The 17,139-nt window shown below is 58.0% G+C and overlaps 1 protein-coding gene across 1 annotated transcript in view; it reads right to left on the bottom strand.

The window, feature by feature from the left end:
• Positions 1–807: 807 nt before the first annotated feature.
• LOC142826093 (maestro heat-like repeat family member 5) overlaps positions 808–17,139 on the bottom strand; it is an 86,376-nt gene continuing 70,044 nt past the window's right edge. The window contains exons 4-17 of the mRNA XM_089771500.1: positions 15,491–15,897; positions 12,658–12,879; positions 11,804–11,958; positions 11,072–11,198; positions 7,142–7,329; positions 6,277–6,414; positions 5,999–6,119; positions 5,319–5,468; positions 4,504–4,674; positions 3,966–4,121; positions 3,460–3,582; positions 2,939–3,041; positions 1,561–1,635; positions 808–942 (exon numbers count right to left, since the gene is read on the bottom strand). Coding sequence (XP_089627626.1) covers positions 836–942; positions 1,561–1,635; positions 2,939–3,041; positions 3,460–3,582; positions 3,966–4,121; positions 4,504–4,674; positions 5,319–5,468; positions 5,999–6,119; positions 6,277–6,414; positions 7,142–7,329; positions 11,072–11,198; positions 11,804–11,958; positions 12,658–12,879; positions 15,491–15,897 — 2,243 coding nt within the window. The 3' untranslated portion in view covers positions 808–835. The remainder of the gene's footprint in view (positions 943–1,560; positions 1,636–2,938; positions 3,042–3,459; positions 3,583–3,965; positions 4,122–4,503; positions 4,675–5,318; positions 5,469–5,998; positions 6,120–6,276; positions 6,415–7,141; positions 7,330–11,071; positions 11,199–11,803; positions 11,959–12,657; positions 12,880–15,490; positions 15,898–17,139) is intronic.

Genomic DNA, 17,139 nt, shown 5'->3' with positions numbered 1-17,139 from the left:
GCCCTGTTCAGAGTCCACTCAATGTGGACTTACTAGTTCGAACTAGCAAAACGCTAGTTCGAACTAGTTTTTAGTTCTAGATGCGTTAGTTCGAACTAGCTTAGTTCGAATTAACTAATTCGAACTAAGTTAGTTCGAACTAGCGCTGTAGTGTAGACGTACCCTGAGTCAGGTTCCAGCCAATGCAGGAGGCAGGAGCTGGGCTGGTGAGTCTCAGAAGAGGCATCGGCACCTCCGAGGAGAACCAGCAACTCAGTCTGCTCAGGGTCGCTTCATGGCTTGGCCCTTTCCTCTGCCTGAGAGTGGTGCCAGGCCGCCCAGGCCTCAGCCTGCTCCAGCCCTGCTCCTGCTCCGGCCTCGTCCCAGTCCTAGCGCAGCCCGGCTCGCAGTCCAGCTAAGCTCCCAGCCCTGCTCCTAGACGGTTCCAGGCCCGCACTTGACTCCTGGCTCTGGCTCGGGCTCTTAGCTCCTCTAGGCTCCACCGCCACCACTCCAACTACTAGGCCCCACTGCCACTGCTCCAACAACTAAGCCTCCCCCCCACCCATCCCCATCTCAGACAGACAGGAATAATTCACATTTCTGCTTTCCATGTGTCTGACCCTGCGTTGGTCAGCACCGGCTTCCCTCTCCCATTGTGCTGCCCAGGACCCTGGCTTTGCGAGAGCCTCGGAACGTCTTCCCAGGTGTCTCTGGGCTGGACTCTGCTACGGAAGCTGATGTCCCTTGTGAATACCCAGCCCACGGCCCAGCCGCTGCTCCAAAGAGCTGCTCCCGTCTGTTGTATGTACCGTGGCAGGATGAAGAGTCCTTCTGTGTCGGTGCCGCTCCCTAATCAAAACGCACCCCACACGAGGTTCGTAAGCTTCTGCAGCCATTTAAAATGTTCATTCAGGACGATCGCTGTGGTCCTGTCTGATCTTAAAGGCACTTCCTGGAAAGCTGAAAGAAAGAGGAAATGGGTTGGAAACCTCACAGAGCTGCTGTCACAGGTGGCTGGGAAACCTTTGCTTCCCAATGGCCTTTGCCACGGGAACACGACAGCAACCGTAACTCTGACATTTAGGTGCAGAGCCGCAAAGGGGCTTCGGCTCCTAACTTCAACCGAATCCTTTGTGCATTTGTGCTGCCTTCAGTGCTCCAGAGGTGGCAGGGAAAGGTGTTTCCTGGGGGCCCGCACGGGATGGCCTAGGAACCGAGAACCCAACACTGGGTGAAAGTCTCTGGCCTACAACCTCTCTAATGGAGGGGAGCAGGTGGTGGAACTTTTTGTAACAGAGGGTAAGAATCCTTCTCCTCCTCCTACTGACTAGTCATCTTCAGTTCTGGCCGGCCTCCCTTGAGAGCCTTTGTGTTCTTATCCCCATTTTACAGGTGGGGAAGGTGAGGCACAGAGTTGCTCCTGGGGGATCAAATCTCCTGACTCCCATTCTTACATTGACCAGTAAGACCATTCTTCCCCCTTAAGCACTGTCCCCAGACAGAGACAGACACTGGGGCAGCTGTGTTCAGGCCTCATACTGCCCACAGATGCCCGAACGCCCAGAGCTGTTTCCTTACCTTCACACAGGCGGAAGATGCCATCTGCACTCACTGTCTCCGCCAACAGGTAGACGAAATGGTGGATGGTCTCTCCTAAACAGACAAGGAATACCCCGGAGCTCAGGACTTTTCAACATCATCCCTGAAAATTGCTAAAGATTCAGCCATTCCCACAAGACAGCCCTTGGGAAATTCAATACCCGGCCCTTCGATGTGGCACGAAGCACATGGGAGAAAGCATCCGGCCTCAGAATCACTGAAAGGCCGATTGCAAAGGCGACTGAAATCGCATCTTGCTGGTTTCCTGGAGATGTGGCCAAAAAGCTGTGGGCAGGAGAAGTTGGAAGAGACCAAATGGCAAAGTGGCTCCCTCGAGCTTGCAGTAAATGTGAATTCTGGCACACGCAGATCCCCACTGTCGGATTCTGGTGCTTGTCAGGCTGGGTGCGTTGACTTAAATCAAGTTTCCCACTGGTATTACTTCTCTAATTGCCTCAAACACTAGTGCAAATCTCCTCAGTGACACATAGTAATTTATAGCTGGGAGTAGCATTTTACACCAGCTAAGAGAGCACCTTGTGTGTCATTCTGGTAAATAACCTGACTTCTGTTAATTTAGGAATCAGCACATGATCACCAGTGTTAAGCTGCAGACCTTGAAGCAGCATGTTAGGGATGGGAAGGACTAAATCATACACAAAAACACAATAGGGCTGATAATTTATTCAACCAAGACTTCCATGTTACTTCCATGTTTCACATTTGCAGTTGCAGGAGGCTCCTGAGTTGCTGGCTGATGCTTGTCCTGACACTCCTTTCGGTTCATGTTCATTTTTATTAATTCAAACAGACGTGTCCCCAGAATGCTAAATGTGCAGTGTCCTTACGACTTCTGTGGGGAGCTCTCCTCTTCCCCCCTCCCACTGGCATTGTGATGCAGCTCTTAAGCCAAGTGACCCAAAAAGCTAAGTTGTGCTTGGGAGACACTTAATTTTGCTGTAAGCCCACTGAAAGACGTATAGCAGGGGGGACCTTTGGGAAAGCTGAGTTCTGCCTGGCCCAGGCTCACCACCAGACAAGCAGAGAACGAAACATATCGGATCCGGGCTATGTCTGTCTGTGCCCATGTGTCTCAGCGGGATGACAGACAATGAAAGCCCAGAACTGACAAGGAGGAAGAGATGCTGGTTAGGCTGGAGAGACTAGAGCCATTAATGCGATTGGATGAGACTGTCGGGATGGGCAGCGCATGTTTGTGATAACATCGTAACCTATTGAACTGATTGTTCAATGAAACTAGTGAAAATTCCCCCTGGTCCCAGAGAACGGAGTGGGAAGTGGAAAAAGAGCTTTGAAGGAAGCACGGGAAAAGCTCACGTGGGTTTGCTCTGCTTACCGATGAACAGGGCTGCAGAATGTCGGATGGACGGCTGGGAGCTTTCCAGATAGGCTAAGGCCTGGAACAGGAGCCTGGGGACGTTCCTCTCGTTATTCTCCATCTAGGAACAGAGCAGGGAGAAATGCTCAGTGCAGACAACGTGATCTGCCCACAGCGGGCAGGCCAGGGCTGCTGAAGCTCAGAGGGAGGGCAGGGCAAGAGCCAGTAGGAGCCCAGACGATGGAGCTGCCCCTCTCTGAAGGGCCGGATGCAGACGGTGCCCTGCAGTCCCAGTGTCCTAACCCCACAGGGCCTGCAGGGAAGCAGGGGAGTGGAGGGCAGGAGCAGGGTGCACAGCCGCTGTGCCCCCCACAAGCAAAAGGAGCAGGACCCCACGGGAGCCCTTCTAGGAGGGGCTGCCTCTGATGTCCCTGCGTGACGAGCGGGGTGGAGAACCCCCTGGGTGCTCGGGGGTGGGGCTAGAAAGGTCTCCCTGAGCTCCCCACTCACTGCTCTGCGGGCCCAAAGAACACACCTACCAGGCACTGCCCGACGCACGGCAAGAGCTGCGAGGAGCCGTCCCAGGCCAGGCTGCAAAAGAGACTCTTCCGATTGGCCCAGCCGAGGAACACGGCGCAGCGGAAGAGGGTCACTTTGCAGCTCTGCAGCACAAGGGGAGAGCGAGGGGCCTCGCTGAGAGAGGGAGCGTCTGGGGCACGTCCCCTCCTCCCTGCTCCTTGGGCTCCTGCTCTCCCTGCCAGGGGAGGTTCCTGCCCCTTGTTCCCAAAGGGAGGCTGCTCAGGGGAGGGGCTGAGAACTGGCTGGCGAGAGCCGGATGGGATCTCCACAGCTCAGCCCTTCTGCGCAGAGACGGCAACGGCAGCGCCAGGCCGCTCTGGGATCCCAAAGGGTCTGAGCCCAGGGGCCCTCCCCTGTGGCCCCTGCACGTCCCCAGTGGCCCTGGCTGGGCAGGGGCTCTGGAGACGGGTGGGGCCCAGGGGACTCTGGCGCTTTGCTCTCTGGAAATACCGAGCGCGGCACTTACCAGGATCACGCTCGGCTCCTCGTCTGCCAGGTGGAGCAGCAGCGGGAGCAGGCAGCTGGTGAGTTCCTGCTGCACGGCCGGTTTGTCTGGGTCCTTCACCCCGCTCAGCATGGTGCCCAGCAGGGAAATGGCGGCTGAGCGGACACTGCCCCTCTCCTGGCAAGGACACGCGGGGCGGGGAAGCCGGTGAGAGCCAGGCCATGTCCCTGGCCACAGAGACTGCTCTGGGCTCCCCTCCCGGGGCCCTGGGGCCTGGCGCTCACGCCTGCCCCCTTGGGGAGCAGCAGCAGGCGGGGGAGGATCTGGGGACAGGAGGTTCGGGGGGGAGGCTGCAGCAGGGCTGAGAGCTTGGTGCTCAGGTTGGCCCAGAAGGGCTCTGCTGGGAGGGGGGCTGCGTCGGAGACTCCCCACCTTTGGCAGGGGCCCCCTTGGGTGCTGCGTGGCCGGCCTGTGGGGGGAAGGGGCTGGGCAGGGACATAGCAGGGCGGCAGGGAGAGGAGGGAGGGGGAATGTGCTTCTCTGGGGTTCCCAGCCTTACGTGGTCAATGAGCGGGCGCAGGCTGACTGCCATGTCCTGGGAGATGGAGCCAAGCCCCTCCCCGGCGAGCAGGTAGATGGCGTCTGCCGCCTCCGTCATGGCCTCCAGGACAGTCCTTGCGTCCGTGGCGCAGAACATGGCGATGGTCCCGGGCAGCTGGGCCCGTAACAACTGCCCCTGTGGGAATGCAGAAGGCAGCTCCCCACTGTCCTGGGACGCAGCCTGGGGCAGGGGCTGGACCCTCCCTCCCAATCGGCCAGACCCCAGGGACGGCCCAGCCCCCCAGAAGGGGAGAAAGTCCTTCTCCTGCCGCTCCGCCAGGTGCTTTGCACCCCTGGCCCTTGAGCAGAGCCTGCCCTGTCGCCTGCCGAGAGCCGCTCCAGGCCCCGCCCACCGAGCTCTGACCCCGCCCCCGTCTCCTCTGCCCTTGCCAAGTTTGGGCTTTGTTGCCCGACTCCCAACCCCCCACTTCCCCGAGTGACGACCTGAGTCTCCTTCCCCTCCCCACTGCCTCCACTGACCATGCTCTGCCAACGTGTGGGAGCAGGGACACCCCCTCGCGCCTGGTTTGCTCAGTAACGCACCCCAGGATCTGGGCGCTGGGAGCACCACAGGCTTCCTCGGTCCCCTGGTGTCAGATCGGGGCTCCCCAGGGCACCACTGAGAGGCAAGTCAAAGGCAAACTCCTCAGAGACAGGGCGACTTCCAGCCCACGACTGGGGCCCTCCCTCTGAGGCACCAAACCAGCCACACAGAGCACTGCTGTTCCCCACACTGGCTGGCCAGCAGTCACCCCAGCAAGCCCTGAGATATGCCCTCACCTTCCCCGGCCAGAAGAGAACACTAGCCAGGCCTCGCAGACAGAGCCTCCGTATCGCAGGGTTGTTGTCTCGGGTCCATTCCATCAGGTGTTCCTGGAGGTCTGATTTGGTGACAGTGCTGAGGATGGAAGGACTCTGGAGAAACTGGAAAGAGAAAATCAGCGTCAGGCTAAGGAGCAGAAATCTGCCTTTGGTCTGTGCCTGCCCCATCATCTTTGCCAACTGGCCACTTTCTGCTGCACAAAATCTCTGGAGTGAAGTAGCCAGTGGCTGGTGTTTGAAATGGTCCATTCCTAGAAGGGCAACTAATCCACAAGCGCCTGATGAACTCCAGGGACAGAGGACTCTCTGGGGACCGCTAAGCGTCCTGGGCAGAGCGCTGTGGCAGAGGAAAAAGAAACCCCCGGGGAAGGCGAGGAGAGAGGCCCGGGCTTGGGGTGCTGGAGAAATATCTCCTCTTGTCACATGTCCCAGGGAGGTGCATCCAGCCAGGAGCAATCTCACCCTGCCCCCCTCCACTCTGCCCAGTCCCGCTAGTATCTGCGTGGGCAGAGGAGCTGGCTGGCTGTGAGATTGCTGAACCGCTGGCCATGGGCCCCAGCCCCTATTGGCCCAGGAGGGGTCTGAGCTGCTCTGCAGAAGCCCACGTGTGCCAGGCCGCTCCGGACTCTCACCTCGGTGCAGAAAGTCAGGGCGATTTCTCTCAGCGCCTCCTCCTCTTCCCGACTCTGCACAATGGCAATGGCCTCTCTGAGAACCACAGGGACCTGTGGGTTCCGGTGCTCGACCATGGTTCTGGAAGAGCAAAGGGAAAGTCTCCAGGATTACCAAAGGGAGAGACAGTCCCTCCCCCATTGCGGGGCTGAGAGGGCCGGCTGGGGCAGAGGAGGATCTCCCGCCCAACTCCCACTGCCCAGACAGGCCGCAGGAAGAGGAAACTTGAGACTCCTACCTTGCGATCAAGCCCACCCCTCGGGAGAAGTGATGGCGGGAGGCGATCATTTCCCAGCCCTGCTGTAACTGGATACTGGCAAATTCCTTCCAGTATCTGGGCATGGAAAAGAGGGTCTTCACGGCCTCCAGGGACGTGCTAAACTCAAAAAAAAAAAAATCCTGGTGTCAGAAATCTACTGCAGCCCAACCCGCTCAAGGCCTGGGGCACAAGGCATGGTCAGCAGTAGCCGGCCTCCCCCGGGATGGACCCAGCACCCTGTCGGGGCTCACTGAGGTTTTGGCAGGTGGCGACACTGCAGCTTCTACAGATGCTCGGTGCCCTCGCTCCCAATGGTCCAACACCTGACTCTTCGCTGGGGCCGGCACCAGGTCACTGGGCACATGGGCCAGATCCTTAGTTGGTGCGAGGGAGCAAAACTCTGCCCGTTTGCAGCAGCTGAGGTGCCTTCGGGCTCCCCGGCTCCCCGCAGGGGAGTCCACACGGAATCAGCTTCATGGTCCCTCTTGCTCCTGCCTGCCTGTGACACGGCCCCCCTGCCGGGCCGGGCCCCAGTGCTGCCGGCCTTGCTCTCTCTGCATGTGCTCTGGCGACCCTGCCCTGGGCCGGGGCCTTGTGGGGCCAACGCCCTAACACTTCGGCAGGTGGCGCATGGGGAGGTACCGACGTGGTCCCTGCCTGTGCTGGGAAGGAGCCGGCCTGTGGGCAGGGTCAGAGGAGCAAGCGTGACTCACAAGCACACGGGTGCCCAGCACCGCTCCCCCCAGACAGACCTGCCCAGAACTGCACCTGGGCTCCGCAGGGGCCGTGTGTGACCTATGGGTGCAGCAGATCAAATCTGTTCTTCCCCTTCCCCTGCCATTACCTCAAGGGGCTGAGGCGGCTGGATCCCTCAGGGCTGGATTTCTGGCTGGCCGTCCAGGTCCCTGGCAGGCGCAGGTCCAGCACATGCTGCACCTGCCTGATGCAGAGGAGGAGCAAGTGGGGAAACATTTGCAAGATGGCTTCTCGGTATCCCCACAGGAAAAAGATCTCATAGAGCGTGTCCATAGCCTGGAGTCAGAACGAGACAGAAAAGTCACTGAGCTGTCCCCACCTCCCATCCGCTCCCATGGCATTTTGCTGTCATGATGGTGCCGTTTCTCACATCCTTGTGGCTTATGAGGAAGGAGGGTTAGTTCCTCGGGGGGAGGGGAGATTTGATGGCCCCCGACCCATCTTCCATTGCTAGAATGGGCGCAGAAGGGAACCTCTTGAAAAGATCAGAAGAGTCCGGCTGTGGGCAGGGTCAGAAGAGTCCGGCTGACATTATTCCCCATTATCTCTCTCCATGGCCTAGCCCTCGCCCTTCGCCTTCCCAGGCCTGACCGGAGGGGGCGACACCATCATGAGGGGACCCAAACTTCTAGGCGCATGTACAGGGCATCCCACGATCCCTCTGCTGCCTGAGTAACTCCAGTGCCACAAGCAGCAGGGAGCCGGGGGGATGCCGGGAGGTCGATGCAGTTTCAGTCCAGACCCCACGTTGCTCCCGGCGACTGGCTTTCCAGGAGGTCCCGGTTTGCAGGTCCTCGTTTTCACTCCCCCATCATGCAGGGCTGCTTGTGTGTTCTGGGCCCAAGGTAGCAACTTATCCTTGTGTCGAGGATCATCTTCCATGAACTTCCACGGCAGTTTTGTGTCTCGTTGAATCCCTCTTCTCACCCACCTGTCTGTGGGGGCAGACCGAGGCTCTAGGGGTGTGAATGTTCGAGAAGCAGCATAGCTCTGTCATGAGATTTCAGGTCACATTAGGCCCTTGGTCCATTAAACGTCTCTCACAGCAGCCCGACCCTCACAAGCACCTTCAGGAGTTCGTTGGCAATAGCAGCTCATGGGGGGACTGTCTGGGGCACCGGGTAGTGTTGTTAGGATTGAGTTTTTTTCTTTTTTATTTCTTATTTTAGGTATAGTAACGTAGCAGTAATATAGCAATATAAGGCATATATATATTAATATACATTTAATAGTTTACAAATCAAGTCCTTTCAGTTGAAGGTCTATTTTCTTTGTTCTGAAGTAGAAAACCAGTTCTGGGTATTTTGGCTGTGTTAGTAAGATTAGAGGAATTCTGCGAATGTTGAAGGCCAAGCTGTAATTGTTTAATTTACAATGGTTTTGCTTTTCCATGCAGTTCTGTAACCCCGGAGACTTGTGCATGTAAGAAGTGTGAATGTGTTGAGATAACATGCAAAGTTATATGGCTTTAGAACCAGACGGTCAAAGGAGGGGGTTGAGCGAGTGTGAGCGAAGTCCTGAGGATGAGACAACCTGACTGCAGAGGAGTCATCTATAACCACCAATGCGTACCCCTACTCATGAGAAGATTGAATAATTGGCAGATTGATGAGCCTTAGAGCGGAGCAAGCCCCCTGAAAGGACGATTGACAACAGGATGAACCTTCAAGAGATGTTCTGGGAACACTCACATCAAAAGATAACATTCCGGTCACAAGCGGACAGAGCGAGATCCATGGATTTTAACAAGAAGAAGGAATATATAAAGCAGGGTGCTTTGCTATGGAACTTTGTGTTCGTCTGCCACACTATCTGGAGAGGAGTATCGGATTGATTGACCGACAAGGCCCTGCTCCCCCCTGTGTTCAATCTACCTGGCCACTAGATTGACACAGACTCTGGACTGGTAACCATATCATCTGGCAGAACTGTGTATGCATGATGTTTTGTGTCTGTTTGAAAAGCATAAGCAACTGTTGTATTCTCAATCGATGCGGCGTACTGCCTTTCCCCCTATAAAAGATCTCGTTGCTTCGATTAAGCATAACAGCGTAGCCCACTAGCACGGAGGTGGACTAATGGTCCATCCTGCTCTTCTAGAAGGGTTCCACCAGATCTAAGCCAATCATCTCACAAGGTGTCCCTGCCAGGGATAAGGGCATCAGTGGTCCTGCATTGATCACTATTGGGCTGCTTTTCTGGCACTCAGGGCACATGCTTCCTCCCCAGCCAGAAAACCTGCTGGGCTACTCTCTGTAGAGTTTTCTCTCTCCTGAAGGGTCTGGCCCAGGGCACTGCACGTCCCAGGCACAACAACTCCTGGCAGAACCGTCACGGGAGCAGTAGTTGGCAGATGTTGGTCTTGGTCAGTGGGTGCTGGACCCGGCGATTAAGAAGGTCCTTGCTGATCTCAAACTGGGACTCCTGGGGCCAGCACTGAGGTTGACCATCTCCCTGGCTTGTGTCTGCCCCTTGCTGCCAGGCCTTGGAGGGTTGGGTCACTCCTTTGCTCTTGGAGAACATCCCCCCAAGATCCCAAACTACTTCACCAGGGTCAATGGGAACTTCTGCCGGGTCGGGTTCAAATCCTCCTGCCCCAGTTAGAGGGACCCCGACCGTGCTGCTCGTTTGACTCCCTCAGATGCCCCGGCTTGGGGCCTGGCTTCCCTGGCTCCTCTGAGGCCACGTAGTCCTCAAGCAGGGAGACAGTTTCAGCGAGGGGTGCCGGGCGGTGTCACTGCGCCCATTCCTGCCTGCCCCCGGCAGGATCCGTGTCACGGGCGCGATCACAGAAGACTCCTCGGGGGCGTTTCCCAGAGCGCTGGCAAAGCCGCTGACACTCGCTTCTTGGCACTCAAGAGCTTCTCGCTACACTGTCCTGCTGGGCCAGGTCTCCTGGTCTCCCCCAGCCGAGGCACAGAGCAGAGACCCTCCCCCGCCCACAGAGCTATACAGACATTGAGTCTATTCTGGTCTGAGGTCACAACTGTTTACACAACGCTTGATAGTGAACAAAAGTGATTTTATTAGGCACAAGCTGTGGGATTTATGTGGTTGCAAGTGAGAAAGGGCAGAGCTAAGTGAATTACAAATGTCAAATAACAAGCAACGCATCCGTAGTTTTAACACACACTCGAGCCTCTTACAAACACACCCTCCAACTGTTCTTATTTGGGTTAAACCTCCCAGCAAGGGCAGGTCTCTGTGTTTAAGGATAAGTCATTTGATGTTGGAAGCTCCCCCCAAAGTTAGTAAATTTGTGACTCTGGGGAGTGTTGTAAGCAGCGACTGCAAAGACCAGGCTTCATTTTTTTAAGTTTTCTTTCAGGTCCCTACGTTCTGTGCTCAGAGTGGAGATCAGCCCTGACACGTGGTGTCCCAACCCTGCACTGGGGCTGCAGAGGTGAAGCCTGGCTGCCTGGCAGAGAAGGTCGCACCCCCACAGGCGTGCTGGGCGGGCTCCAGCTGGAGGTAGCTAGAAAGGCTGGTGGAGCAGCTCAGAAAGGGCTGAGGCCTAAGGGGGCAGAGGTGCCGCTGGGGCTCCCGAGGAGAAGCGCAGCTGCACCCGGACGCCGTCATCGGTCATCAGGGAACCGCAGCCGAAGCCCCGGTTTGGAGGAAAGAGACGGCGCTCAGGATGGGAGAGAAGCTGGCAGGAAGCAGCCCAGGGTGGGTTGTTGAACCCCGGGTGCTCGGCGTCTTTCGGCTGGATTCCCCACCCAGCTAGTGGTGCCCCACTCCAACGCTGACAGGGTGCACTGGGACCCGGTGGAGAGGGTGGCCTGGGTCCCCCTGCCCCTCCACACCAATCCCACCAGGAGTTCTAACACACCTCTGGCTGCTAGGCCTGTGTGAAGGGAGCTGCCCTGTTGATTTGGAGCACAGGGAGTTAAGCCCTGTGTGCAGGGAGCTGCAGGGTTGATTTGGAGCATTGGAACGCACACGGGGTTGAGCTCCAAGTGAGGGGCCTCCGTGTTCGGTGGCGAGTTCGCTACGTGACAGCTCCAGTCTCACTTACGGCCAGAGACACGCTGCGGCTCCTCTCCTCCCGGTGGCTCTTCCGGAGCTTGTCCAGCAGCTGGTGCAGCACGTGCCGGGAGAGCTGTGCTTCTTCCCCCAAGGCCTTCCACAGCTCCCTGGCACCTCTGCAAGGTCAGAAACCGAAATCATTTTCTGCTTGCCCCCCCTTGTCTCCCCAGGGAGAGGCTGGGAAGGCCGGCGGGAAAGGGGGCCCTTAGAGGAGACGCCCGGGGGCTGGGAGGCTGAGGCGGGTGAGTCCCTTCCGTGAGCTCTTCATTTATTCCCTTCCCCAGAGGCCTTATTGCGCCTGCAGCCTGTGCCGCTGCTTCCAGTAACTGCCCTGGGGCTGCGCACAGCGTGACACCACCCAGCCCAGCCTGCACCAAAGGCTGCTCGGTGACATTTACGCTGGAGTCATGGCCCAGGGATGCTCCCCATAGCCTGGTCCTGCCCCTCTGGTGGAGCTGGCGGGAAGGGGGGTGACCACAGAAATCAGGAGCCTGCTGGAACTCTCCAGGGACCTGTCACGTCTGCACTCTGGGCAGGGAAGGGGGAGGGGCTGGTTTCCAAGGGGCTGGGCCTGGGCATCTCCCCTCAGGAGGCAGGGACAGCCCCGTGCCCAGCAGGGAGCTGGCTCCATCCCTGTGGCCTGCCAGGCCTTTCCCGCGCTCTGTCCTGGAGGAGGAGGGAGGGGAAATCAGGGGCTGAGGTGATAACAGCCTCTCCCTACCTGTCCCATGGCAGCGCGTGGGCCACACAGGCTGGAACCACATCCCGGGGGTGGGTGCGAGCCAGCAGGGTGATGGTTCCCAGCGCGGCTCTTCTGGCTCTGGGGTCCTCGACGTCGTCCAGCCAAGTGAAAATCTCTCCCACGACGTCTCCCACCTGGAGGCAGCCAGAAAGCTGAGGGGGGGATTGCTCAAGAGCGGCCTCCTGCCAGCTCACCCCTCCTGGCAGACGGCGCTCGGAGAAGGGCAGGAACGTCACCAAGTCAATGAGCCGCTCTTGGTCCCAGGTCCCCGTGTGTCACGCGGGTAGAATTCCTGCCTCCCCAGAGGGCGATGGAGCTCAACTGATCAGGGGAGTGACAGATGCTCACACCTCCTAGGAAGGGGCTGTAGAAATGGACTCGGGCAGAGCCCTCCCTGCACCAGTCTAATTCCTGGGGGGCACCGGAGCCAGTGGGGCCGGGCAGCAGGATCACACGTCAGAGGCACCGGGGCAAAGTGCAAAGCCAAATGGTTCCTTCTGCACCGGTGGGTCACACAAGGGCCCTGCAGGGCACGTGAGGAAACCCCGTCTGCTCCGGGAGCCCAGCGTGGCGGCCCCTCGGCAGACTGTGTCAGTGCCACGCTCCAGGGCGGGGCTGTGACCCACCTGCTGTGGGGCTGGGCTGGCCCCAGGGACGTGTCCGAGCTCCAGCGCACAGAGCTCTGGAAACACCTGCCCACCCCAGCACCGAATGGAAAGGGGCTGAGCCGACCTGCCAGACCGGGACCCTGTGCCCCAGGGCCGGTTTCCTCAGAGCCAGTTCTCCCAGCCCCTCTCCCCACACGCCCCTGCCCCTCGCCGGGCGTCTCTTACTCGCTCCATGCGGGCGCTGTGCTGGGACACGGTGGCTCTCAGTGCCTCCTCCGCCGCCTGAAAGCTCTCCAGGGCGGGGGCCGTCAGAGCCTTCACGGCTGCCAGCAGCAGGGCTGTGGGCTGGGCTGAGGCAGGGGGCTCCCCGAGGGTCTGCAATGAACAGGGGCAGAGCCTGTAGGGACTGAGCATTTCCACTGGGCAGCTGCCCTGGGACACTCGCTCCCTGGGGGCTGGCAGGGCCTAGTGAGCATGGAGGAGCCTGCTGAGACCTTTGATTGAGCAGCCTCCCCCGGTGCCAGGAAGGGTTTGGAGTGCTCTTGCAGAGCCCTGCTTCCACCCTCGGCGTGGTGCTCCCACAAAGCCCCCATATTACAAGGCTTTGTTCCAGGGAGCTAGTCACACGTAGGAGTGTTTCCTTTGGTCCCTGAGCCGGAGGGGGGGGGGGGGGGAGCGTTCTCCTCTGAGAGACACCGGCTCCGGCACATAGACACTCGCCCCGCAGGGGATGCTTCCCGTTGGCTCAGTCACAAGCCTCATTACCATAGTCATGTGGGCGCTGCTCTGTGCTAATGGGATGGGCCGGCGGTCTGGTTCCTCCTCCTCTTCGCTCCCTTCCGCCCCGTTGGGCGTCTTCTGGGAGAGCTCGTTCTCCACCCCTGGAGCAGAGGGAGACGCGCTGGTTTGAATGTGTTACCCCTGGGCGACAGCAGGACACGGGGCCCAGAGCCCTGACGTGACTCGCCCAGGGTCACACAGCAAGGTGCTTGCAGGGCCGAGCAGAGAGCGCCGCTCCCATGACTCTCAGCTGGGGGCTCTCCCCACTGGGCTTCCTCTCCCCTAGGGGCAGAGTCTCTCCCACGGTGCGTTCTCCTCTCCCCGGCCCTCGCCCCCTTCCTGCAGTGATGGGAACAGGCCTCATTTCCCGTGTGACGCCCCAGGAAGTGATGGCCCAGCCCAGCCCAGTTCCCAGTTGAGAGCTGCTGCGACCTTTGGACGGGGTGACCCCTGGTCCCTTTTTAACGGTTCTGTTCCCTCCTCTCCAGCAGCTGCTGCTGGCGCAGGGGGTTGGAGCTGCCCCTCGGCTCCCATCCAAGGTTCCCTGGAAGCTGCGTGCGAATCCCTTTCCTGATTGGCTGGGGAAGGACAATGGGGCACTCGCTCTCTTGTGGTGGAGGAGGGTGTCCTGCCTCCAGCCTCCACCCCGGTCCCCCCACCCCTCCCAGCCCCCTGCAGGGCCTGTACTGGCTGGGTGAGCAAATCAGGGAGCCAGGACGTACTTGGGGGATCATGTGACCCAGACCATGCTGACGGGGAGGAGGGATCAATTGTGCTGCATTGGCTGCCACCGCCCACAGGGGGAAGCTGGGGAGGTTACAGGCGCCTTCAGATCAGGCCAACTTCTCTACTTTGCTCCAAGTCTTCTCTGCCCGGTGAACTGCGAACAGGGCAGCAGCCTCCCTCGCACCCTCCTCCTCTCCTGCCTCCCGTTGGGGAATAGGCCCAGCAGGGATCCTGTTTTCTCCGGTTCCACTCCCCTGATGATCATTCAGTTCTGTTTATTCTCTGCCTGCTCCTTTGCCCCTGCTCTCCCCAATTCACACCCAATATATTTTCTTCCCACACCCACGGCCTATTGAAAATACATATTTATACCCATGGGTTTGGGTCCACACACCACACACCACCGCGATATTGGTGTTGCACATGAGAAAATTCAGTCGGCCCAAGGTTGGAAAATCTTAGCGGGAACACTGCTCCCATCCCCCTTGTCTGACAGCCGGTGAGAGGGGACCTGGCTCCGTGGCCACCAGAGCCCTCCGGGAACAGGGGCTGCAGGGGAGCCCTCCTGGCACAGCACGTAGTTACCCCCTGTTCACACACAGCCCCTCGCTGCTCCCCTTTCTACACCCTGAGCTACCCCCTCCCTGCCCGAGCTCCTGTTTCAAACTTTTGGAGCTGAGCAGCCCCCTCCCCTGCTTGTGTCAAAATTTGTATTGTGGCTCCCCAAGCCATTTCCAGGAGAGGCTGGGTGGCCTGCTGGGGAGATCGAAGGGGGGTGGGGACTGGCTTGAGTATTCTGGGCCCAGCTTCCAAAATAGAGGATCCAGGCAGAGAAAGATGACTGGAGCTATAACACGGGGCTGGGAGGTGTATAACCGGTAAGAAAGGAAACATTATTAATCAAAATCAAAATAATTAAGCAAAGGGGCCGGGGGGGGGAGGAGTTGGGGTTAGGATTCACCCCTCTGCTGTTCCAGCTGCATGGAGAGCGGAGGGAGACAAGAGAGGACCAGAGTTCAAGGATTCCTATGGGCCAGATTACCTCTTTTCCGTACCAGTGACAGTAGATTTGTATGACCTGCCCTAGCTTTTGGGGTGAGGCCAAGATGAGGGGTTCGGTGTGTGGGAGGTGGCTTCCAGGGCATGGGATAAGGATAGTGGTGCAGGAGGGAGTAAGGGTAGAAGTGTGGGTGGGGGGTAGGGTGCTGGAGTGGCCTGGGACTTTGGGTGCTGGCGGCGGTGAGGTCTGAACAGGATGGAGGTTGCAGGAGTTGGCTGGGGTAGGGTATCTGGAAGGGAGGGAGGGTACTGGACTAGGCTGGGGATGCCAGACCCCCAGAGAGCTGTGCCCTGCCATTGTCTGTTCTTCCCACTTCAGGGAGGGACCTGCCCCCCTCTGCCAGAGCGTCTGGCACTCGATGGATTCCAGCCTCTGAGGAGCCCATCGCTGTCCCATGAGACGGCCCTAATGCTCAAGGCTTGTACAGTGACTGGGGTCAGTGTCTCTCACATGCTCCCCTCTCACCGGGTGGGTTGTATCCTCACCTGTGAGATCCAGCTGGTCTTTGTCTGGGCTCTCCGGCAGCTTCTCCTCCTCTTGCTCCTCCTGCTTCTCCACTGACTTCTTCTTCCTCTTCTTCCTCTTCTTCAGGGAGAAGCGTGTCCACCGTCTGGGAGAGGAAGCTCTTCTCTCCTCCTCAGCCTCTGCCAGGGAGCTGCCACACTGGCTGCAGGCACAGAGTCTTCTTATGCCTGACAGGATCTTCCAGGAGCCTCTGGTTCTCCTGGGCTCCTCCGGCAATGCCTGCTCCTGCGGACTGAGGCCGGCGCATGCCTCGGCTGCTGCAGGTCGGACCACCACCCGGAGCACTCGGCTGTGTCTGTGCTCCCTTGAGGTGAGTCTTCCAAAGAAGGAACACAGCCTGGAAGAAAAAGAAGGAACCAATGGGCTTTTCTGTCCTGGAAAGGCAAGACATTAATCTCCCCAGGATTCAGATACAAGAGCACTCTACTGAAACCATCAGCTTCTCTAAGAGCCAGAATTGGTCCATAGAACCCAGTCAAAGGTGAAGACGCATGGGGCTGTGGGTGACAGGAATTCTTGTGGGGAATTTCTAGGGCCTGTGTGGTGCAGGAGCTCAGACTCGGGGAGCAGGGCTGTGCCTTCTGGCCTTACAGCCTGGGACTCTAGGGGCTGATGACCCTCAAGCTATAGAAGTGGCTGAAGTTCATCCTCCATTTGCTCTTAATGGGCTTTGGGCCTGCAGTCGCTGTCCTACTGGTGGAAGGGAAGCTGTTGCTAGTGGTGGGTTCAGTGGGGTAGGAGACTGAGCCAGGCATCTCTCTGCTGTCCCCAGGGCTGGTTGTGGGATCCAGGTGGCACGGTGGCTTCTGAGCTGCTCCCAGGGAGGGGCCACGTGGGTTAACTAAGTTAACATTACTGCTACTCTAAACTGTACAGGATTTGTATTTGTTATTTTGGGAAGTCAACAAAGAGGCAGAAGAAACTTGCCTATCTAACTGGAATTATTTAGGATTCTAGCTGTGATTCACTGGGTAGTGCCTTTCTGGGCTTCAGTAGATGAAATCCAGATAGTTACTATCTATTAGAAGCTACCAGAGCAAATAGTAATTGTTCAGTGAAATCAGATGTATTATAGATTGTTCTTAAGCAGTTCTGAATCTCACTGTGCCTCAGAAACTGATCCCTTTGGAGTCAGCTTTGCTTTGTACAGACTTGCAACACGCTTTTGTGAAATCCTCCTGAGTGTTTTATACTTGATTTGCCTTTGGTGGCAAAACTCAATGAGCTATTTCCTTCTTTTCAGGCTGGTGTTTTGCATCCTGTGATACTAACCCTTCCACTATCGCTCCAGAGAACTGTTATGTTGTTTTGAATAAGGGAGAGAAGGAATCGTCCCCGAGGCACCCATCTGTTGCCCTGACATGTCATCTGGGGAGGTATGCCGCCTGCCAGGGGCCCATATCCCAGACATTATGGAGGCATTGCTGAGGAATATCCAACCTCCTGACTACTACCCCCTGCTTCTCATCCATGTGGGCCCTAATGATACTGCAAGGTGTGACCTTGAGAGGAGCAAAGATGACTACGGGGCTGTGGGAGCACAGGTGAAGCTGTTTGGCACACAGGTGGTGTTCTCCTTAGTCCTTCCTGTCAATTTTCGGGGCCCAGGCAGAGAC

The sequence above is a fragment of the Pelodiscus sinensis genome, chromosome 19 (genome assembly GCF_052426305.1).
Source record: "Pelodiscus sinensis isolate ZL-2025 chromosome 19, ASM5242630v1, whole genome shotgun sequence".
NCBI classification, from domain to species: Eukaryota; Metazoa; Chordata; order Testudines; family Trionychidae; genus Pelodiscus; species Pelodiscus sinensis.
Note: the sequence above shows the minus strand (reverse complement) of the source record. Positions and strands in the feature narration are given on the sequence as shown.